General features: G+C 47.4%; 1 protein-coding gene across 1 annotated transcript in view; it reads left to right on the plus strand.

Annotated features, from left to right (window-relative positions):
• Positions 1-25,050, plus strand: part of ATG3 (autophagy related 3) — an 81,142-nt gene that overhangs the window by 12,421 nt on the left and 43,671 nt on the right. The window contains exons 3-7 of the mRNA XM_075335549.1: positions 5,247-5,288; positions 7,478-7,527; positions 15,959-16,029; positions 17,194-17,301; positions 21,024-21,073. Coding sequence (XP_075191664.1) covers positions 5,247-5,288; positions 7,478-7,527; positions 15,959-16,029; positions 17,194-17,301; positions 21,024-21,073 — 321 coding nt within the window. The remainder of the gene's footprint in view (positions 1-5,246; positions 5,289-7,477; positions 7,528-15,958; positions 16,030-17,193; positions 17,302-21,023; positions 21,074-25,050) is intronic.

Here is a 25,050-nt window from a genome sequence, read left to right on the forward strand (position 1 = left end):
CCCTGTACATCTCCTTCGCCCTCCGATTCCCGCTCCTGGGTTAACCCCCGCCCCCCCCCCTCACTCTGGCGCCATTTTCTCAGCGTCTTTGTACACTGGTCGGCGCTGGCTGCTCTGCAGCAGAGGGAGTGAATACTGGCTGGGGGTCCAGGATTGGAATTCGTATGGCACTCATAATAGCGGCCTGATAAGTCACAACCTCTGGTTGTGCACTTTTATACACTCTCAGGGCATTCTGAAGGAGTTAATTCTTTATCATAGAACCTCCTCCTCAGCAGCATGTCTCACTCCAGCAGCAAAGCTCCAAGGCTGTACACTACATGTTCTGCATGTAACCTCATATTGCCTGAACCGGCACACTGTAATGGTTCTTATGTGGTGGATGGGTATTCTAGACATTCTAGACAGAGCCCCCACCTCTGCAGCATGTCTCACAGGCGAGGCTGCAGGCTGTTTTTTATTATCCACTGCAGGTAGTCTCGTACGGCTATACCGAGCTCATAACCACTGTGGCCCCTCAGCATGGGGGCTCATTAATGGTCCCTCCAGCTGCTCCGGTTTCGGTGGCTGACCCCCGTGGGAATCCTATTTCCAGGAGTCGGCTGTCCCGGCATCTGCTGGGCATGCAGCCCCCTTCTCAGGGCGTTTTCTGCTTCGCTCAGCAAAGCTCACAAGGGACTCTCCTTCTGGGCTCAGACCCCGTCCTCCTGACAGGGAGACGCAGGGTCCCCTGTCCTCCCCGTCCCGCAGCTCCGATTTCGAGCTGACTCACTGGACGAGGAAGATGTCTCTACCACGGGCACGGACGGATCCGTCCGTACGTGACGCAGCTGTGAATGATTGGATTGCGTCCATTATTCTTGTACTGGACCTCCATCCGCCTGATCAGGGGAGTATTCCCCGCTGACAGAAAGGCATCAGTATACCTTTAACAGGACGAGGAGTGTGTTCCTTAAACCACTCCAGTTTTCAGCCGCTGCGTCCAAGCCCACAGCCTATCCTGCAGACCCCACAGCGGGGCTCTGCTGCCTCCTCCCATCAGAGGTGGTCAAGGAGTGTACTCATTCGCCAAGGGTAGCCACTCCGGTGTCTAGACTTTCAGCCCGGTTAGTTGTATCAGTGGCTGACGGCACCTCTATATGGATTCTACGGTACATTAATTTTGTACTGGACCTCAATCCGCCGGTGTTACCTTATCTAGGTGAACACAACGTGTGTTCCTTAACCACTCCAGTTTTCAGGCCCCTGTGACTAGCCCAGGGTCCGCTCTGACACTCGCTTCCCATGAAGCGTGATTCTGAGGACTGTGTTTCCCCTGTCCACCAATGGTGGTCAAGAAGTGGGCTCATTCTCCTCAGGTGGCTCAGCCCGGACCGTTATGTCAGTGGCTGGCTCCTCACTTAAGGTTCTGCGGTCCGCCCGGTTGTCCTGTGGGCCAAGTCGGTATAAGGACGGCAGGAGCTTCGTTCTCCTCAGCTTTACAGCAGTGCGGTTTTTTTGTACCTTCTCTGCTTCTCTGGAGGAGATGCATTCTCTCACAGGGACTCTATGCCCAGAACGGTTGCCTGAACTTCCAGACTTCACTCTTTTCATCCTCTGCCAGGTCTGCCATGCTGGACGCCGCACGGCGGTGGTCTGGGCTACCTTCCTCGCTATCCGCAGGCTCCTGTGGCTTCGGAATTGGAAGGCAGACGCCTCTATGGAGGTTCCTTGCTGGGCTCCCCCTTGGTGGGACCAGTTTCCCCGGAACCAACTGGGTGAAATTAAGGAAGCTCTTGGCGGGGAGTGTTCTTCCTTGCCACAAACCTAAACCAGGGAACCTGTCCAGGGCAGGAATCAGTTGAGGTTTCGGTGGTTTCCGTTCCTCCATCTGATCGTCCTCTAGCTCGGCCCAGGTTCATAGAACCAAATGGCTCGAAGCTGCGTCTTCAGAAGACCGCAGGAGATGCTGTCACTGACTCAGCTTCCTCCGAGCTATTTAGCCACGCCAACAACCTCTTTGGTCGTGGCAGGCTCTCTCCACTTGGCGACGTGGGGTTCTAACACGTCTCCGTTCAGTGGGGGCGAGATTATATCTCCCTTGGCTACAGGATGGACTTCTGTCCACCCGCCAAACAGATTTTTTCTGTCAACTCCTCCCGGCTACAAGGCCGCCGCCTTCTCACAGTCTGTGGCATTTCTTGCTGGCCAATGGAGTAATTGTACCGGTTCCCGACTGGGAACGGTTCTGAGATTTTTGCTTAACTCTATTCCTAGTCCCCGAAGAGGGCGGTGCCTTCCGACCTGGATCTTTAGCCTTTCAAGCATAGCCAGGTGGGGCGTCTTCACATGGAGTCTCGGTTTTGTTCTGTGTGTTTTTTTCACCGGATCAATCAAGAACCCAAGGAGATTCCCTAGTAGCCATCGGCATCAGAGATGCCTATCGACAGGAGTCAATCGCAGTTTCACACCAGCGTTGACTACGTTTTGACAATCGGAGTGGTCCAGTTCGTGGCTCTTCCCTTGGGGTTAGCAAGGTGGTCTTCGAGGCCCCTCGAGTATTCTCATGGGGCAGCTGTGATTAGGGTCCTGCCCCCCTAGGGTTTGGCAGTGATCTTTTGCCCTGGACGGCCTTCTTGTCGGGGCTTCATCCAGTGCTGACTCTTAGCAGAGTGCTTCGCTCACTCTCGCCACTCTGACCTATTCGGGTGGCAAGTCCACTCTGACTTCGAACCAGAGGTTCTCAGGGCGTCAATGGAAGCGGTTCCTCGCCCAGTTTCTCCTGCGTCCTCTGAGACTGGATGTTTTCCGCTGTACAAGCGAACTCAATCCTCCCACGGGGTGGTGGCTTCGCCACTGACCAGGGGCTCGTTTCAGTGGTGGCTTCGGCCACTCTGCCTCAGGGGCGCTCCTTTCTGGCCCGTCCCGGGTGATCTTCACCAGGATGCTAGCCTATCCGCCTTGGGAGCAGTATATCTCCACCGTGGAGCGCAGGGCGCTTGGACTCTGTCCGAATCAGCCCTCTGGATCGATGTGCTGGAAATCAGAGCTGTATTTCTGGCTCTCTAAGCCTTCACCGTCTGTGGGCGGCTAGGCACATTCGAGTCCAGTCGGACAACGTGACAGCGTTTTCCTACATCAGCTTCCAGGGCGGGACACTCAGCCGCCTGGCAATCTTGGCGGCTCAACATTCTTCAGTGGACAAGGTACTCCTAGTCCACCGTATCCGCAGTCCACATCCTAGATGTGAAAACTACGAGGCAGGCTATTTCAGCTGTCCAACCGTGGTCCACAATCCTCAGGTTTTGCGGTAGACACACTGGTTCATGTTTGATCCCAGCTTTGTCTCTTTTCGAATTTCACCCTCTACCTCTTGTCCAGAGTCCTGCGCAAGATCGGTAAAGGGGGCCGTCGGGTCATTCTTCCAGACTGACCCAAGCAGGCTTGGTACTCTGACCTGCTCCTTCTGTCCGTTGGGTTGCCATGGCATCTTCCGGACCGTTCAGACCTTTTCTCAAGAGGTCCGTTTTTTCCCGTCAGAATTCTGGATTTTCAGATTGACGGCGTAGCTCTTGAGTCCTGGATCTTGGCGACTTCTGATATCCTTCCTGAAGTCATCTCCGCTATGACTCGAGCTCCAAAGTGTCCTTTGACCTTTTGGCCTTGCCGACCCTCCTGTCCCTTCCACAGTCCGGTCTACAGCTAGGACTATCCCTCATTAAGGGACAGGTCTCGGCTCTGTCAGTATGTGCCAGCGGCGTATCGTCCGGCTGGCTCCGGTGCGCTCCTTTCAGGGCGCATCTCACATTATTCCGCCTTTCCTGCGGCCTATGGAGCCCTGGGACCTTAATCCGGTCCTCTCGGTTCCCGGAAACCCCCCTTTGCGCCTCTTAGGGAGGTTTCTTTGTTTCATCTTTCACAGAAAGTACTCTTCTAGTGGCTATAATTTCCCGCCAGAGAGTTCTGGCTGCATTCTTTCGGAGTCGCCCCCTTTGTTTTTGGTCTTTTGCATCAAGACAAGGTGGTCTTCGTCCGACTCCGGCCTTTTTTCCCTAAGGTGGTTTCTGCCCCACCTTATCCGGGGCAATTTTCCTGCCTTCCTTTTGTCCGGCTCCTGTTCATCGCTTGAGGAAGCGTTGCATATCCTGGATCTGGTGCGGGCGCTCCGGATCTATGTGTCTCGCACCGCCGTTATTAGGCGGTGCACCTCTTTGGTGCTGACTGTTCGTCAGCGTAACGGTCTCTCGGCATCTAAGCCGACCCTGATGTTGGCTTAGGTCGGCCATTTCCGAGACCTACGAGTGTACTCAAGTGCCTTCCCCGCCGGGGATCAGAGCACATTTGGTCAGACCTGTCGGCGCTTTTTTTTTGGGCTTTCAGGCACCAGGTTACGGCTCAGTAGGTCTGTCAGACTGCAGCTCGAATTAGTCTGCATACTTTTTCGAAGCACTTCCCAAGGCATGCTCATGCTTTGGCAGACGTGGACTTGGGCAGACGCATTTTTCCGGCGTCTGTCGCCCATTTGTGAAGTTAGGTTTGCCTGCTTCTCAGTTGTCTGTTTATTCCCACCCATGGACTGCTTTGGAACGTCCCATGGTTTGGGTCTCCCATGGAAGGAACGATAAAGAGAATTTTGTTTACTTACCGTAAATTCTTTTTCTTGTAGTTCCGACATGGGAGACCCAGCACCCTCCCTATTGCCTGTTGGCAGGTTTCTTGTTCCGTGTGTCTTCACCGGCTGTTATTGTTGTAGACAGAGGTTCCGGTTCTTCCGGATTTTACTCTGTCTCTTCTTGTGGGTGGATGTCCTCCTTCAGCTTTTGCACTAAACTGGCTAGATCTGGCTAGCAGGGGGTGTATATGCTAGGAGGGAGGAGCTACACATTTTTGAGTGTAGTAACTTTGTGTGTCCTCCGGGGGCAGTAGCTATACACCCATGGTTTGGGTCTCCCATGTCGGAACTACAAGAAAAAGAATTTACGGTAAGTAAACAAAATTCTCTTTTTTTTTCTTCTTTTTTAGCTGAGTTTTTGAGCTGACAAAAAAGCAACATGCCAATTCTTTTCTGCGTTTTTCTGCGTTTTTTCACCCATGCAGTGCTTTGGAAAAACACAGGAACAAAAACGCACCAACACGCGGTAAAAATGCATGAGTTTTTGCGGTTAAAAAAACGCAGCGTGCGCACTTAGCCTTAAGGGTAAATTCAAAGACTTCTGCTGCACTACTGATTTGCTTCTCCATTTTATTTCCCATTTTTTTTTCTATAGGAGTCCAAATTTAAGGAGACCGGTGTCATTACTCCTGAGGAGGTAAGTGGCTGCACAGGCCTCGTAATGAATATTTTCTCTGAGACCAGCACCCTTAACCCCTTAAGGGCACCTTCCACCAGGTCAAAGTGATCAGTTTTTCCTAACTGTTACTTGTTTGTATATGATCCTCCTGAATTGTAAAGCGCTGCAGAATATGTTGACTATAGAAATAAAGATTTTTTTATTATTATAATACAGGCTGCTCCCCTGAGTATCCTGCTTTTTATTATTTTTCTGGGTTTTTTTTTTTAACTCCCTCATGGTTACAATATACAGGCCTTTTTATGTTAATTTGTACTTGTTATAGTCTTTTCCAAGGGGGCATGGCTCACAGGGTAATAATGCAGAGCAGCCGAAAGATACGCCCAAGAGGATCCGGAGAGCCACACCCCATTGTAAAGATTATAAGAACCAACACTATATGAAAATGCCCGTATCTGTGGAAGCAAATGGTGGCTATAAAGATACAAAACATATTTAGGAGAGCAGCGAGAATACAAGAAGAGCAAAACTTGTGACTTATGAGCTGGTGACAGGTTCTCTATAAATCCGATTTTTGGCTCACACTGCCTTATTGCTGTAGGATTTTAAAGGGGGTGTCCCACATTCACACATTGTCACCTGTATTTAGGATAGTTGATAGGTCTGATCACATCACAAAACTGGGGGTCCTGTGTTCACAATTGAATGGAGTAGTGGTTGTAGACACTCCCCTTTTGCTTCATTCATTGTGTATTAGACTGTCTGGTATAGCGGAGTATAGAACTATGCTGTTTTTTTACTCCCATAGACAATAGAGTAGAAGTGCTCCATTCAAATGTAAGATACACAACCCCTGTTCTTGTTATTGGCGGGGGTCCCAGTGATCAGACACTTATCACCTATATATAATATAGATAAAGCTACAAGGAGACTGTGTGGTATAAAAGTTGACCTAGTTGTATAGATTAGGTGCCAAACACAAAGGGTTGGAAGTGGAGAGAAAATTGTAGGGGACTTCTTGGCAACTGTGACCATAATGCTATAGACCTTGTATCAGGAGATAAAGGTTGCCACTAGATAAATGATCTGTTTTCACTACTGATGGCACCGCTGTTATATCTTTGATACCTGCGTTAGGGGTGCTTCACACACAGCGAGCTCGCTGCCGAGATCGCTGCTGAGTCACGTTTTTTGTGACGCAGCAGTGACCTCATTAGCGATCTCGCTGTGTGTGACACTGAGCAGCGATCTGGCCCCTGCTGCGAGATCGCTGCTCGTTACACACAGCCCTGGTTCGTTTTCTTCAAAGGCGCTCTCCCGCTGTGACACACAGATCGCTGTGTGTGACAGCGAGAGAGCGACGAAATGAAGCGAGCAGGGAGCAGGAGCCGGCATCTGGCAGCTGCGGTAAGCTGTAACCAAGATGAACATCGGGTAACCAAGGTGGTTACCCGATATTTACCTTAGTTACCAGCCTCCGCAGCTCTCACGCTGCCTGTGCTGCCGGCTCCGGCTCTCTGCACATGTAGCTGCATTACACATCGGGTTAATTAACCCGATGTGTACTGTAGCTAGGAGAGCAAAGCTAAGCGGTGTGCGCGGCTCCCTGCTCTCTGCACATGTAGCTGCATTACACATCGGGTTAATTAACCCGATGTGTAATGTAGCTAGGAGAGCAAAGCTAAGCGGTGTGCGCTGGTAACTAATGTAAACATCGGGTAACCATACCCGATGTTTACCTTAGTTACCAGTTTCCGCAGCTTCCAGATGCCGGCTCCGTGCAAGCGCAGCGTCGCTTGCACGTCGCTGCTGGCTGGGGGCTGGTCACTGGTCGCTGGTGAGATCTGCCTGTTTGACAGCTCACCAGCGACCATGTAGCGATGCAGCAGCGATCCTGACCAGGTCAGATCGCTGGTCGGATCGCTGCTGCATCGCTAAAGTGTGAAGGTACCCTAACTCTCACTTTGTGGGCAACCAATGTGGGACCACATGTATATGGCTGCCATACAAATGAGCTATGCCCCCACCTAGAATTAGTATGGGAAGAGTCTTTCATAAAAAATATCTTGTCTGTAAGACAAATATTTCCTTGTTTTGGATGTCTTGTTAGCGATCTTGGCTGTAAGTGATGACTGTCGCTCTGTACAGTAATGGTACACTCCACCCACAGTATATAATCCAACAACATGTTTGCATTCCTTCCACAGTTTCTGGCTGCTGGTGATCACCTCGTTCATCACTGTCCTACTTGGCAATGGCAAGTCATTTTTTGTTTTCTTTTGCTTGTTTGTGTTTCATTTTCAAAAAGTCGTTCCTCCTTTTGTGCTCCGCTTGTTCGTCATTCCTGTGGCACCACACGTCGCTCCGTGTGACATCCCGGGAACGACGAACACAGCTTACCTGCGTCCCACCGGCAAAGCGGAAGGAAGGAGGTGGGTGGGATATTTGTCCCGCTCATCTCCGCCCCTCCGCTTCTATTGGCCGGCCACAGTGTGACGTCACTGTGATGTCAAACGTCCCTCCCCCCTTCAGGAAGAGAATGTTCGTCGCCCACAGCAAGGTCGTCCAGCAGGTAAGTACGTGTGACGGGGGTAAACGACTTTGTGCGCCACGGGCAACAAATTGCCCGTGACGCACAAACGACGGGGACGGGTGCGATCGCACGATTTATCGTCCCGTGTGACGCCCGCATTAGTCAAAGCCATAGTTTCCAAAGGACCCCATTTTAAAAATTGTGAACAGATCAAATGAAATATATTGCCTATCAATCACTGAAATGGAGGCATACCGTGCTTGGCTGTATTCTCCAATGTTCGTGTCTCCCATCGGAGGTATACGTCACTAGTGCTTCTTTCCAAGTGCCAGATATCCTACTATATAAGCATATGTTCTCCATAGGGTCCTATTGTAAAAAGAAAAGCAAACGGATCGTGTGTGTATTATAATTATATATACTGTATGTCACTACAGTTCAAAAGTTTAAGGTCACTTAGATATTTTCTGATTTTTGAAAGAAAAGCTTATTTTTTTTTTTTTCAATGAAGCTAACATTAAATTAAACAGAAATACACTCTATACATTGTAATGTGGTAAATGACTATTCCAGCTTCAAACGTCTGGTTTTGAATGCAATATCTACATAGCTGTATAGAGGCCCATGTCCAGCAACCACCACTCCAGTGTTCTAATGGTACATTGTGTTTGCTAACTGTGTTAGAAGGCTAATGGATGTTTAGAAATCCCTTGAAAACCCTTGTGCAAGTACAGTCATATGAAAAAGTTTGGGCACCCCTATTAATGTTAACCTTTTTTCTTTATAACAATTTGGGTTTTTGCAACAGCTATTTCAGTTTCATATATCTAATAACTGATGGACTCAGTAATATTTCTGGATTGAAATGAGGTTTATTGTACTAACAGAAAATGTGCAATCCGCATTTAAACAAAATTTGACCGGTGCAAAAGTATGGGCACCTCAACATAAAAGTGACATTAATATTTTGTAGATCCTCCTTTTGCAAAAATAACAGCCTCTAGTCGCTTCCTGTAGCTTTTAATGAGTTCCTGGATCCTGGATGAAGGTATATTTGACCATTCCTGTTTATAAAACAATTCCAGTTCAGTTAAGTTTGATGGTTGCCGAGCATGGACAGCCCGCTTCAAATCATCCCACAGATTTTCAATGATATTCAGGTCTGGGGACTGGGATGGCCATTCCAGAACATTGTAATTGTTCCTCTGCATGAATGCCTGAGTAGATTTGGAGCGGTGTTTTGGATCATTGTCTTGCTGAAATGTCCATCCCCTGCGTAACTTCAACATCGTCACTGATTCTTGCACATTATTGTCAAGAATCTGCTGATACTGAGTTGAATCCATGCGACCCTCAACTTTAACAAGATTCCCGGTGCCGACATTTTCCACACAGCCCCAAAGCATGATGGAACCTTCACCAAATTTTACTGTGGGTAGCAAGTGCTTTTCTTGGAATGCCGTGTTTTCTTGCCTCAATGCATAACGCCTTTTTGTATGACCAAACAACTCAATCTTTGTTTCATCAGTCCACAGGACCTTCTTCCAAAATGTAACTGGCTTGTCCAAATGTGCTTTTGCATACCTCAGGCGACTCTGTTTGTGGCGTGCTTGCAGCAATGGCTTCTTTCGCATCACTCTCCCATACAACTTCTACTTGTGCAACGTGTGCTGTATTGTTGACCGATGCACATTGACACCATCTGCAGCGAGATGAAGCTGCAGGTCTTTGAAGGTGGTCTGTGGATTGTTCTTGACTGTTCTCACCATTCTTCTTCTCTGCCTTTCTGATATTTTTCTTGGCCTGCCACTTCTGGGCTTAACAAGAACTGTACCTGTGTTCTTCCATTTCCTTACTATGTTCCTCACAGTGGAAACTGACAGTTTAAATCTCTGAGACAACTTTTTGTATCCTTCCCCTGAACAACTATGTTGAATAATCTTTGTTTTCAGATCATTTGGGAATTGTTTTGAGGAGCCCATGATGCCACTCTTCATAGGAGATTCAAATAGAACAACTTGCAAGTGGCCACCTTTAAATACCTTTTCTCATGATTTGGATACACCTGCCTATGAAGTTCAAAGCTCAATGAGGTTACAAAACCAATTTAGTGGTTTAGTAAGTCAGTAAAAAGTAGTTAGGAGTGTTCAAATCAAGAAATTGATAAGGGTGCCCATACTTGTGCAGCGGTCAAATTTTGTTTAAATGCGGATTGCACATTTTCTGTTAGTACAATAAACCTCATTTCAATCCAGAAATATTACTCAGTCCATCAGTTATTAGATATATGAAACTGAAATAGCTGTTGCAAAAACCCAAATTATTATAAAGAAAAAAGGTTAACATTAATAGGGGTGCCCAAACATTTTCATATGACTGTATGTTAGCACAGCTGAAAACTGTTTTATTGATTAGAGAAGCTATAAAACTGACCTTCCTTTTGAGCTAGTTGAGAATCTGGAGCATTACATTTGTTGGTTCCATTAAACTCTCAAAATGGCCAGAAAAAGAGAACTTTCATGTGAAACTCTGCAGTCTATTCTTGTTCTTAGAAATGAAGGATATTCCATGTGAGAAATTGCCAAGAAACTGAAGGTTTCCTACAACGGTGTGTACTACTCCCTTCATAGGAAAGCACAAACGGGCTCTAACCAGAGTAGAAAGAGAAGTGGGAGGCCCCACTGCACAACTGAGCAACAAGACAAGTACATTATAGTCTTTAGTTTGAGAAAGAAACCCCTCCAGGTCCTCAACTGGCAGCTTCTTTAAATAGTACCCGCACAATGCCACTGTCAATGTCTTCAGTGAAGAGGCGACTCCGGGATGCTGGCTTTTAGGGCAGAGTGGCAAAGAAAAAGCCATATCTGAGACTGGCTAATAAAAGAAAAAGATAAATATGGGCAAAAGAACACAGACATTGGACAGAGGAAGATTAGAGAAAAGTGTTATGGACAGACAAATCGAATTTTGAGGTGTTTGGATCACACCGAACATTTGTGAGACGCAGAACAACTGAAAAGATGCTGGAAGAGTGCCTGAAGCCATCTGTCAAGCATGGTGGAGGTAATGTGATGGCCTAGGGTTGTTGTGGTACTGGTAGAGTGGGAGGTTTGTACAATGTAAGACTATGTGCTCACTAGAAAATGAACTTTACTTAAGAAAAATCCGTACCCTCTGGCAGAATACCGCACCTGCGGTAAAAACCGCGGTAATAACGCACCCTTGCTTTTGCCGCGATTTTTCCGCGGGTTGGAACCTGCGGGTTATTTTATCATTATCTATGGCAAAAACCGCAGGTACCTGTAGAAAGGAAATGACATGCACATTAGTTCCGCATCGGAAATTCCGCGGGAAAATCCGCAGGTTTAAAAAAAACTCAGTGTGCGCACAGCATTTTTTTAAACCCATAGGATTTGCTGGGGATTGACTGCAGAAATGTTACACAGCGTGCGTATATGGCCTAAAAGGGATTTTGAATAAGGAAGGCTATCACTCCATTTTGTAATGCCATGCCATACCCTGTGGACAGAGCTTGATTGGAGCCAATTTCATCCTACAACAGGACAATGACCCAAAGCACACCTCCAAATTATGCATGAACTATTTGATGAAGAAGCAGGCAGCTGGTATTCTATCTGTAATGGAGTGGGAAGCCCAGTCACCAGATCTCAACCCTATTGAGCTGTTGTGGGAGCAGCTTGACCGTATGGTATGCAAAAAGTGCCCATCAAGCCAATCCAACTTGTGGGAGGAGCTTCTAGAAGCATGGGGTGAAATACCTCCTGATTACCTCCGCAAATTAACAGCTAGAATGCCAAAGGTCTGAAAAGCTGGAATTGCTGCAAAGGAGCATTTTGTGACAGAAGCAAAGTTTGAAGGAGAAAATGTATTATTTCAATTAAAAATGATTATTTCTAACCTCGTCAATGTCTGGACTATATTTACTTATACATTATGCAACTCATTTGATAATTTTGTCATTTCCATGAAAAATCATACTTTTTATCTGGGTGACTCCAAACTTTTGAACTGTAGTGTGTGTATATATATTATTTTTTTCCCCACTGGGTGTCAGGTACTTTCTGTAGCTCATATAATGAACGCCCAGGAGAATTAAACAAATTACAATTTGAGTGGAAATAAATCCGATGCCCCATCATTTAGTTATATATTTGATGTGTCTACACTCATGAACAAAACCTCAAAAAAGTACATATACATACGTATTGAGTGCTCGGTGCTCGTAATGAGCAGTGGGACGCCCGGACACACTCCACCCAAGTACAGAGTAATGGAAGTCAATGGGCAACGCAAGCATTTTTCCAGAAGAATTTTCAGAAAAATGCTCAAGTTCCCCACTAACTTCCATCCTACTCGGTACTTGAGTAGAGTCCGTCCAAATGCTCATTACGAGCACCGAGCATGGCAGAGCTCACTCATCACTACATATACAGTGTGTGTATTCAGAGGAGCATTTTCAACTACTCTGGTGGGAAATCCGATTTTTGTTTAGAATTGATGTTTTCAATTAGATTTTGCACAGTTTTTAGTTTGTGTTAACGAGACTATTCCGGCACGCTGCCTACTTAAAAATTGATGTGATATGCGCCGTGTCAGCTATCTCACGCTGGTAATGAGCTGACAAACACTAAATAATGCATCACAGGCTCATCTACATTGTTTGCTTTTTAAACTTTGTGTATTAAAGGATTGCTGGCTGGAAGTTTTATCATCTTCTTGTAGGTCTTTTCCTTCTTTTAGATAACATGTGTAACAGGCCAAAAATCTTCTTACCCATGGACTTGAGAGAGGCTATGTTCACATTGGGCATTTTTGCAGCGTTTTATAGCTGTAGATTTGCCTTGGTTTTATGCAAATCCATGCTAAACCACTGCTTTTTACAGTCCCAGCAAAGTCTATGAGATTTCTGAAATCTCATGCTCACACACACAAACACGTCAGAATTTTTTCCTGACAGTTTTGTGAAACACACCTGGTTTTGCTGCGTTCTGAAAAGAATGAGCATGTCCATTCTTTTCAGCGCTTTTGCCACAGTTTTCACCCTAGTGACAGGTGGATTCACAGATACCCTGGATCAGCGGGTATAACTGGGTTAATAAAAAAACTTGGCTAGGCCCGGAATCTATCCAGGGTATCTGGCTGTCACTTAAATGGTGGTGGGGATAGGGGGATTGGAGCAGGCGCGGTATATTTACCGAATCCCTGACATTGCTGTATGTTCCCGCGGCTCCTCCATTTCCCCGATCATTCCATATTCACTGCTTTCATCTGTGATTGGTTGCAGTCAGACGTGCCACCAGCATCTGACTGCAACCAATCACAGACCTGGTCTGTGGGTCTATACAGAGAATCAGTGAGCCTCTCATTCAGTGGTGACCTCACGTAAGCTATTTACGGTCACAGGTATCACCAGCTGTGACCGGGAATCACCTGAGTGAAGTGACCGCTGATCGTGCGGCTCATTCATTCTCTGGAACTGACAGCGGGCAGTCCAGTTCTATGGCCGCTCCCTATGATCTTCAGCAGAGCTGAATCGACGTCGGACCTGCAGGGTGTTGAGGGTTAATAAAGTTGTGAAAGAGGGGTCTCTTTGTATTTCATTTCAAATAAAGGATTTTTTCAGTGTTTATTTCTTGTCACTTATAACAGATTGGTGATGGGGATGTCTCAGACGCCTGCCATTACCAATCTAGGGCTTAGTCGCAGGTATGAGCTACGATTAACCCCTTATTTCCCCGATTGCCACCACACCAGGGCAATTCAGGAAAGCCGGGTAAAGTGCTCGGATTGTCATATCTAATGATTCCGACAATCGTGGGCGGCTGCAGGCTGATATTTTTAGGCTGGGTCTCTCCAGCCAGAGAATACCAGCCCCCAGCTGTGGGCTTTATCTTGGCTGGGTATCAATATTGGGGGAGACCGCAAGCTGTTTGTTTGTTTGTTGTTTTTTTTTGTTTTGTTTTTTTTAATTATTTTAAATAATTTGAAAAAACAGCATGGGGTCCCTCTTATTTTGATACACAGCCAAGATAAAGCCCACAGCTGGGGGCTGCAGCCTGTGGCTGTAGGCTTTATCTGTGATGGGTATCAAAATATGGGGGACCCTACGTCATTTTATATTTATTTTTTTACTGTACGTTAGACCCACAGACTCCAGTGGAGGGGCAAGCAGTGAATATGCATGAGGCTAACTAGCAGCAACGGAAGTAGGAGGGGCTCCGGGAGCAGGTATAGTTGAGCCTAGAATGTATGGGCTCCTTCCAGGTTAGTGGGCATGACCAGCTGGGTTAGCGGTCGTGACCAGCTTGGTTAGTGAGCTTGGCGATGTTTTCTCCCTTCCACTACAATCATGCTTTGCTCCCCTGCCCCCCATGTGATATGGGCCTGATGAATGACGTCATACCTGGATGGAGCGCATACACTCTAGCATCTACCGGAGACTGGTAAGTATAGCACGCTTGCTTTACTCTACCTTTTTTATTTTTTTACTATCAGAGTGCCGGATCCAGGTTAATACCGGCATGGCCCAGCACTCAGGTACTCTTGAACCCTTGCAGGTCTTGACATCACAAAAAAACATCGCTGTAAAAACGCACCAAAACCGCAGATGACTCCCAGGAGACATCCTGCCACAAGGTCCGGTTTTGGTCAGAAAAAAACGCTGCAAAAACGTCCTGTGTGAACATAGCCTTATGAAGTTGTTTGGATTAACATTTATTTTGTATGTGCTGCATTGATTTTTGGGATTACCGTATTTTTCGCTTTATAAGACGCACTTTTGTTCCCCCAAATTTTGGGGGAAAATAGGGGGTGCATCTTATTTATTAATTTATTTTCATTTATATTCATTTATATAGCGCTATTAATTCCACAGCGCTTTACATACATTGGCAACACTGTCCCCATTGGGGCTCACAATCTAAAGTCCCTATCTGTATGTCTTTGGAGTGTGGGAGGAAACCGGAGTGCCCGGAGGAAACCCACGCAAACACGGGGAGAACATACAAACTCCTTGCAGATGGTGTCCATGGTGGGATTTGAACCCAGGACCCCAGCACTGCAAGACTGCAGTGCTAACCACTGAGCCACCGTGCTGCCCGGGGGGGTGTGTATATATAGATAGATTATATATATATATATATATATATATATATATATATATATATATATATATATATATATATATATATATATATATATATATATATATATATATATATATATATATATATATATATATATATATAATCTAATATCTAATATATATATAATATATATAATATATATCTCTGTGTCCAGTGGAGGTGCGGGCAGCTCTGGAGCAGTGCTGGGAGCAGCAGCGTTTGATCTCCTGCTCCCGCTCATATAATATGCACAGCCGCTGTCCATCAGAAGCGTGGTGCTGAAACTGCATCGCGCTGATGGGCTGGGGGAGCTGTGCATACTATCTGCCTGTGCGTACCTTTGATCGCACAGGATCCCCCCTCCCCCTGTGTTAGATATGGCCTCCCGTATATCTCTCTGCTGTCCTGATCACATGACCTGCACTAGAACCAGGAAGTAGGAAGTGCAGGAGACAGGAGGAGCTCAACCCCGAGGAGGGTGACACCAGACAAGACACTGCTGCAGAAGGTAAGGAAAGAGTTTATTTTACTAAAAGCAGCAACATGGGGGTGATATGTAACAGAGGGTGATGTCTGCCTGCCCCAGTGGGCCTGTGTGCCTGCCCCAGTGGGCCTGTGTGCCTGCCCCAGTGGGCCTGTGTGCCTGCCCCAGTGGGCCTGTGTGCCTGCCCCAGGGGGCCTGTGTGCCTGCCCCAGGGGGCCTGTGTGCCTGCCCCAGGGGGCCTGTGTGCCTGCCCCAGGGGAAATGTGGCATCACTGGGGGACGTGTTCAATATAAGGTTGGCCATATCCAGATTAAGGGGGCTAATTTTAGGATGAGGGGGCTATGAGGGACATATACCCTATATTATTTGTTAGACGGACACTGGCATTATAAGACGGACCCCATTTATTAAAAAATTCTCTATTCCTTCACCAAATTTGGGGGTGCGTCTTATAATCAGGTGCGTCTTATAAAGCGAAAAATACGGTATTTGCTTTGTTACACATCTTTTGTTTTTTTACTTTAGGGCAGCCGGTGAAGAATTAAAAATTAAAGCTTATCTGCCCAATGAGAAGCAGTTTCTAATGACAAAGAATGGTAAGAGCATGCTATATATACCACAAGAGGTAAATTGTGTTATTCTAAACCAGGGGTCTCCAACCTGTGAGTCATGGCCCCATGTTGTGCAGCTCACCGCTGTATTCCAGTATTGTGCATAAGCACTAGGTCTAGAAAACAGCTATGAAGAGCAGGTCCCTAGATGGTAATTTTAAGAGAGTAGGCCCTCACTGAAAAGCAAATTTGAATACTGGTAAGATAGGAACCCCTCGGTTTGATTTCTTTGGAAAAACTTTGGCTGTCATTGAACTGGTAATGGGGTCTCTGGGTGTCACTCCTGTGACGGGGTGGTAGTTAAATGTGGCTCCCGACCCTCTCTGAGCTGAATTTGGCTAGCGACCCTCTCTGAGCTTAATGTGGCTCTCGTAGTGAGAAAGGTTGGGGACCTCTGCTCTAAACCATCTTTAGAAATCTACCCCGTCGTCATTGAATGGCTACCATGCAGGCCTGGAGAAGTCTTCAGCAGGTCTCGGAGCAAGCTCCAACAGCCTTGTTACATGTTGTGCATCCAGGCTTATAATACCTGAGGGGGGTAATGGAGGAACATGTAAGAATCAAAACAGTCCAATAAGTGCACTGTAACTCTTGGCTGTTTCTTCCACTAGCAAATAGAATTCCGTAGAGGGAGGATAAGCTGGAGGACGAAAGTGGCCAAGCACATTAAGAGAAAATGCTGAGGCTTCTAGTGAATGGAGCAGAAGGGACAACTAGTAAATAATGCAACATACAAGTCATATAATGGCAGAAATAGTGTTCTTCCTCATTAACACGCACAGGACAGCTTATTCTAAAATGGCAGGTTACACTTAAATATATTCAGCTCCAAATGAATGAAGAGGTGGGGGCACAATCTGGTGATCCGGTCTGGACTGAGCATGGGCTGGCTAATTGGCACTGCAGTATGATTCAGTGGGACAACGGATATGTTATATATGCACAGGTTGTGTCCTTTCTCCTGCCTTAGTGTCCATGCTCGCTGTTAAGATGTATTACAGTCACACTGACATAGAGCATAAAAGAGCCAAGCTTCAGATACGGGGATGTGTAGGGCAAAAGCTGGAGGGCATGGCTTAAGAGATGTATTTGAAGGTAGCTGACGGAGGTACTTCTCCTATATGCGTTGACAATTACTTCTCCCCTCAGTGCCCTGTTACAAGAGGTGTAAGCAGATGGAGTACTCCGATGAACAGGAAGCCATCATAGAAGAGGATGATGGAGACGGTGGTTGGGTTGACACTTTTCATCATGCAGGTAAGGGTGACTTGTGCGCCTCCCCCATCATACAATGCTTATTTATGTGCAAACTTCACAAGGCATAGGGATGAAATGGCAAGTTTTGTGTGACTGAGAGGTTAGAGGGGTGTTTTTTACTAGGCCAAATGGAGAGCAAATCACCAAGGGCTCGATACATCAATTGCAATTGTTTTACAAAGTTTAAAGGGAACCAATCATCAGGATTTTCGTATATAAGGTAAAGCCAGTGCAGTACTGACACTATCAGGCAGATCATCTACATCCAGTGGTCAGCTCTGATGTTTAGGCTTTCAAATCCAAGAAAAAAATTAGTCAGCTTTTTGATTGACAGTTTCACCGGAGCAGATAATAACCGGGCGGGTATTTGTCTGGATTCCCGCCCCCCCGCCGCCTGTTCCTCCCTCTCTCTGGCTCTATGCTAATTTTTCTAATCAGTAAGATGGCTTCGGAGTTGGCGCCTGCGCATAGCGCTTATCTCCTGCATCATTTTTCTGAAGCCCGCGTTACCCCCTGCTGTTCTATTTTTCCGACTGAGAGGGTGGCGCATGCGCCCCTCGCATCTTCTGCTCTCGTGACCGTGGCAGCGCGTGCGGTCACAACAGCAAAGGAAAACAGCTGATCCGAGGACACCGTGCAGCCCCAAAACACAGTGCTAGCGCCAGGTTGAAGAAGACAGACGACCAGGATCGTGGAGTGGTGAGATGGAGTAATGGAGTCTCCAAGTGTGTCTGTGTATTTAGTTCTAATAAAGTGGTTTTTTTTCTTTGTGTGGTGTGTGTGGGTTTTTTTTTTTTTGTTTTTTTTTGGGGTTTTTTTTTTTACCCTTTTATTGGAGATTCTTACTGGCCAGGTCAAACTTGGCCTGACATTTAGAAACTCTGGCTTATAGCAGCTGGTAAAACAAAGCTGGTATTAATCCCTTATTACCCAGGGCTGCTGGAAGAGTTGGATACAGCGCCAGACGATGGTGCTTCTGTGAAAGTGCCATTTTGTGGGGCAGCTGCGGAATGCAATTTGCTAGCTTGGGCCACCCTGTGCTGTGGATTCCAGTCCCCAGCTGCCTAGTTGTATCTGACTTGGTATAAAAATTGGATGACGCCCATGTAGTTTTTTTTATTTATTTCATGAAATAATGAAAAGGGTCTGCCCTATATTTTTGGTTCCCAGCCAGGTACAAATTGGCAGCTGCGGGTTTGGGGGCAGCACGTACCTGCCTGCTGTACCTGGCTAGCATACAAAAATATGGCGAAGCCCACTTTTTTTTTTTTTTTTTCTTTTTGGGCAAAATACTTAAAAAAAAAAAAAAAGGGGGCTTCCCTGGCTTTTTCATTTCCAGTGAAGGTAACACCAAGCAGTGGGGGTTATCAGCCAGTAGCTGCTTGGGTTACTCTTAGCAATAGAAAATGCACTGGAAGCCCACACATTTTTTTTATTTTTTTTAAATAATTTTTTTAAAAAAATGACGTGGGCTTCACCATATTTTTGTGTACTAGCCAGGTACGGGCTGCCCCCAAACCCGCAGCTGCCTATTTGTAGCTGACGGGGAACCAAAAATACAGGGAAGCCCTTTTTTTAATTATCACTTGGATTTCATAAAATAATAATAAAAAAAAAAACAACAAACAAAGACGAGTGCTTCGCCCAATTTTTGTATCCAGCCAGGTACAGCTAGGCAGCTTGGGACTGGAATCGCAGCGCAGGGTGGCCCAAGCTTTCTGGGCCCTCTGCTGCAAATTTCAGTCCGCAGCCGCCCCAGAAAATGGCGCTTTCATAGAAGCGCCATCTTCTGGCGCTGTACCCAACTCTTCCAGCGGCGGTGCCGGGTGACACGCTGGGTAATAAGGGGTTAATACCAGCTTTGTTTTACTAGCTACTCTAAGCCAGAGATTCTTAATGTCAAGCCAAGTTTGACCCGGCCATTGAGAATCTCCAATAAAGGGTTAAAAAAAAAAGACACCACACAGAAAAAATACTTTATTAGAAATAACATACACAGACACACTTAAAGGCTCCATGTTTATTACTCCTTCTCACCCCTCCATGATCCTGGTCTTCTGTCTTCTTCAACCTGGCGCTGGCACAGTGTCTTGAGGAGGCACAGTGTCGTCCAATCAGCTGGTCAGCTGTTCTCCTCTGCTGTTGTCAGTGCCGCGGTCACGAGAGCAGAAGATGCGAGGGTGCATTCGCCGCCTTCTCAGTCGGAAGAATAGAATAGCAAGGTGTAACGCAGGCTTCAGAAAGATGGCGTCGGAGATAAGCGATATGCGCAGGCGCCAACTCCGATGCCATTTTACTGTATAGAAAAATTAACATGGAGTCGGAGAGAGGAAGGAACGGGGGGGGCGGGAATCCAGATGAATATCCCCCCGCTTATTATATGCTTCGGTGAAACTGTCAATCAAAAAGCTGACGAATTTTTAAACTTCACTTTCTTAGATTTGAAATCCTAAACATCCGAGCTGACCACTAATGGTATGTAGATAATATGCATGATAGTGCCAGTACTGCTCTGGCTTTACCTTATATACGAAAATCCTGGTGATTGGTTCCCTTTATACCCCCCTCCTTTATTTTTTACTGTAGTCCTAATGGTTTTTCCTCCAAACTCTTTAAAATGGCTCAGGCAGTTAACAAATGTGGCATATAATTGAAAATACAGTTATTTTTTATTATTATTATTATTATTATTATAATATTATATATCTTATATAATTATATTTATTTTATTTTTTTGTGGGGTTTCAACACCAATAGTTGCAAATCCTCCTATAAAGTCACGGGTTTGTCCATAAAAAGAGCCAAAATGAGAACTCCTCCAGAAACCTTACTCCAGGCAGAGACTAGAGTAAGAAGCGCCCGAAACTTGCGGCATTTGGTAAAAGTCCCAACTTATGAATCCGTCTAAAACATCTGGATAAGTAAAGTTGTCAAGAAAAAAATACAAAACATAAAAATTGGGAAAATTGTGTAGAGAATAAGTCACAAATATTAAAGACTCTAAAAAGGAGCAAATTACTCTAGAAAACAGGAACAGCAGCAATAAGTCCAGGCTCAAATCTTTATAACTTTAGCCTGACATAAGATAGAGAGTTATCATTTTTTTTTTCTTGCTTAATAAAATCCCCAAATATAGAAAATCTTAAAATAATACCATTTCTGGCCAAAGGAGGCTAAACAGTCTTGGTATTTAGCACAATCATTATTTCAGTTAATTGATTAACCAAACCTAATGGATCTGATTTATCAAAGCAATGCTGTCCTCAGAATTCAGGTGTAAATTGCTTTGAAAAGTTGTAACATTTTGCCTATGTCGGAATTGAGCAAAAATGTTGCAACTTTTGTAATTTCATGCCAGTTTTTCCCACTCTGACAAAGTGTCAGAGCTGAGGCATAGAAGAGGGCATGACTCTGCTCGTTTAATTCATAACAAGTTCCACCTTTCGCTACACCAGAAATCTTAATCCAATCAGGGACTGGAGTAGGACTTGTGGCATAAGCTACTGGTCAGATGCTCCTGATTGAGTTGTGCGCCTGTATTGAATCGGGGGCATCTTGCTCCTACACGTCCCCTCATTCTCACCAATCCTGATGAATTGAGGTAAATGTCTTCCATGTTTCTTGTTAGCAAAATTGAGTTTTGTAGTTGAGTATAAATAATCCTGTGACACCATATCACTATAAATCACATTTATGTTCTAATTAAAGCCTGTGTCTGTTAGGTGTGAACACGGTTACCGAGGCTGTGAAAGAAATAACACTTGAGACGCAGGTAAGATTACCAGATGTGTTTTATTGCACAGCAGGCAAGTTACCGAATAATGCACATAAAGAATACCGAGATCCATGTTATACCGTATTTTCTTTGTCGCTCCATTGGGAGACCCAGACAATTGGGTGTATAGCTATGCCTCCGGAGGCCACACAAAGTATTACACTAAAAGTGTAAAGCCCCTCCCCTTCTGCCTATACACCCCCCGTGCTCACGGGCTCCTCAGTTTTTATGCTTTGTGCGAAGGAGGCAGACATCCACGCATAGCTCCACAGCTTGGTCGGCAGCAGCTGCTGACCAGGTCGGATGGAAGAAAAGAGGGCCCATAACAGGGCCCCCAGCATGCTCCCTTCTCACCCCACTTTGTCGGCGGTGTTGTTAAGGTTGAGGTACCCATTGCGGGTACACAGGCAGGAGCCACATGCTGTTTTCCTTCCCCATCCCTTAGGGCTCTGGGTGAAGTGGGATCCAGGATCGGTCTCCAGGCACATGAGACCGTGCTCCCTCCGCAGCCCCTGGGAATCTGCAGGATAGGAGCTGAGTATCGTCAGGGACAAGGCCCTGCTACTATGAGGTACTCTGTGTCCCCGTGGGGACCGCGCATGGAGCGCTTGTGCCAGACACTTTCCAGCACGGCTGGGTGTGTTAGTGCGCCAGACATGCAGCGCCTGGGCCAGACACTTTCCAGCACTGCTGGGTGTGTTAGTGCGCCAGACATGGAGCGCTTGTGCCAGACACTTTCCAGCACGGCTGGATGTGTTAGTGCGCCGGACATGGAGCGCTTGTGCCAGACACTTTCCAGCACTGCTGGGTGTGTTAGTGCGCCGGACATGGAGCGCTTGTGCCAGACACTTTCCAGCACTGCTGGGTGTGTTAGTGCGCCGGACATGGAGCGCTTGTGCCAGACACTTTCCAGCACTGCTGGGTGTGTTAGTGCGCCGGACATGGAGCGCTTGTGCCAGACACTTTCCAGCACGGCTGGGTGTGTTAGTGCGCCAGACATGCAGCGCCTGGGCCAGACACTTTCCAGCACTGCTGGGTGTGTTAGTGCGCCAGACATGGAGCGCTTGTGCCAGACACTTTCCAGCACGGCTGGATGTGTTAGTGCGCCGGACATGGAGCGCTTGTGCCAGACACTTTCCAGCACTGCTGGGTGTGTTAGTGCGCCGGACATGGAGCGCTTGTGCCAGACACTTTCCAGCACTGCTGGGTGTGTTAGTGCGCCGGACATGGAGCGCTTGTGCCAGACACTTTCCAGCACGGCTGGGTGTGTTAGTGCGCCGGACATGGAGCCCTTGTGCCAGACACTTTCCAGCACTGCTGGGTGTGTTTGTGCGCCGGGGGACTACCGCGCGGCCGCGCTTATACTTTAGTCCCCGGCTTCTGCGGCCTAGTGTCGTTTATTCCCGCCCACAGGCCTGCCAGTCAGGGAAGGGGCGGGACGCTGCACGGATCGTCAGCGGAGGGCTGGAGCATACATTAGTATCCTCCTCCCCCCTCACTCAGTACAGTGGGGCACTGGATTCCCGCACTTTTCTTGGGCACGCCCACGATCTCCTCCTCCCCACAGAACGCCGGCAGCCATTCCTGTCAGCGATTCAGACGCTGGAGAGGAGAGACAACACAGGGAGACCCAGGCAGGGAATCCGGTGACCACACAACTGCTTTGAGCGGTCGGTAAGCAGCACCTATGGTGCTGGCCCCACTGAGTACCGAAGCACTGTACGGTCGCTCTGTTGATTTTTGGCTATATACCCTCCTGGTTGTTCTCAGAGGAGACAACATGTCATCTGCAAAAAGCAAGGGTGCCAAAGCACAGGCGTACTTTGCAACTTGTACCTCATGTACAGCTGTACTACCGGCAGGTTCCACTGACCCTCATTGTGTGCAATGCTCGGCCCCTGTGGCACTTACTCAGCCGGAGCCTCTGCGACTGGTGGCCCAGGTGGATCCACCTGCTACCACTGTCCAGGTGACAGGGACGGAGTTTGCAGCCTTTGCTGACAAACTTTCTGAGACTATGGATAAATGGTCTGCTAAAATACTGGAAGCATTGCAGTCCAGACCGGTGATTCAGGCCCCGGGCTCTATCCAATCCTTGACCCCGGGTCCCCCTCAATTGGAACAGCAAAGTGCCCCTGGGGTGACCCATGGGTCCCGGGGTAAGGTCTCTGACACGGACCGCAGTCCCAGGCCGACCAAGCGGGGTCGCTGGGAAAATCCCTCCACCTCATCACACTGTTCAGGGTCCCTGCAGGGGGACTCTCTGGAGGATGAAGCGGAGGTATCAGATCAGGATTCTGATCCTGAAGCCGCTCTCAACCTAGATACGCCTGAAGGTGACGCAGTAGTGAATGACCTTATAGCGACCATCAATCAGGTGTTGGATATTTCTCCCCCAGCTCCTACAGTTGAGTCTGCTTCTCAGGAGAAATTCCGTTTCAGGTTTCCAAAGCGTACATTAAATATGTTTCTGGATCACTCTGACTTCAGAGAGGCAATCCAGAAAAACAGAGACTGTCCAGACAAGCGTTTTTCCAAGCGTCTTAAGGACACACGTTATCCCTTCCCCCCCGAGGTTGTCAAGGGCTGGACTCAGTGTCCTAAGGTGGATCCTCCAATCTCCAGACTTGCGGCTAGATGCATAGTTGCAGTGGAAGATGGGGCTTCACTCAAAGATGCCACTGACAGACAGATGGAACTATGGTTGAAATCCATCTATGAAGCTATAGGCGCGTCTTTTGCCCCAGCATTCGCTGCCGTATGGGCACTCCAAGCTATCTCAGCTTGTCAGGCACAGATTAATGCAGTAACACGTACATCTGCCCCGCAAGTGGTGTCCTTAACCAATCAGGCGTCGGCGTTTGCGTCCTACGCCATTAATGCTATCCTGGACTCTGCGAGCCGTACGGCGGTGGCATCCGCCAACTCGGTGGTACTCCGCAGGGCCATGTGGCTACGTGAATGGAAGGCAGACTCTGCTTCCAAAAAGTTCTTAACCGGTTTGCCATTGGCTGGCGACCGCTTGTTTGGTGAGCGATTGGATGAAATCATTAAACAATCCAAGGGAAAGGATTCATCCTTACCCCAGTCCAAACCAAACAGACCTCAACCACGGAAGGTACAATCGAGGTTTCGGTCCTTTCGGACCGCGGGCAGATCTCAATTTTCCTCGTCCAAAAGGCCTCAGAAAGATCAGAGGAACTCCGATGCATGGCGGTCTAAGTCACGTCCTAAGAAGACCGCCGGAGGAACCGCTCCCAAAGTGGCCTCCGCATGACTTTCGGCCTCCTCAAACCGCATCCTCGGTCGGTGGCAGGCTCTCCCGCTTTTGCGACGCCTGGCTGCCACAAGTAAAAGACCGATGGGTGAGAGACATTCTATCTCACGGTTACAGGATAGAGTTCAACTCTCGTCCTCCGACTCGTTTCTTCAGAACATCTCCACCCCCCGACAGAGCCGAGGCTCTTATGCAGGCGGTGGGCACTCTGAAGGAGGAAGGAGTGGTGATCCCGGTTCCTCTTCAGCAACGGAGTCACGGTTTTTACTCCAACTTGTTCGTGGTGCCAAAAAAGGACGGATCCTTCCGTCCCGTTCTGGACCTAAAACTGCTCAACAAGCATGTGAAAACCAGGCGGTTCCGGATGGAATCGCTCCGCTCCGTCATCGCCTCAATGTCCCAAGGAGATTTCCTGGCATCAATAGACATCAAAGATGCTTATCTCCACGTTCCGATTGCACCAGAGCATCAGCGCTTCCTGCGCTTCGCCATAGGGGACGAACACCTTCAGTTCGTGGCACTACCTTTTGGCCTGGCAACAGCCCCACGGGTCTTCACCAAGGTCATGGCAACAGTGGTAGCAATCCTACACTCTCAGGGACACTCGGTGATCCCTTACTTAGACGATCTACTTGTCAAGGCACCCTCTCAAGGGGCATGCCAACACAGCCTGAACATTGCTCTGGAAACTCTCCAG

The sequence above is a fragment of the Anomaloglossus baeobatrachus genome, chromosome 2, assembly GCF_048569485.1.
Source record: "Anomaloglossus baeobatrachus isolate aAnoBae1 chromosome 2, aAnoBae1.hap1, whole genome shotgun sequence".
Classification (NCBI taxonomy): domain Eukaryota; kingdom Metazoa; phylum Chordata; class Amphibia; order Anura; family Aromobatidae; genus Anomaloglossus; species Anomaloglossus baeobatrachus.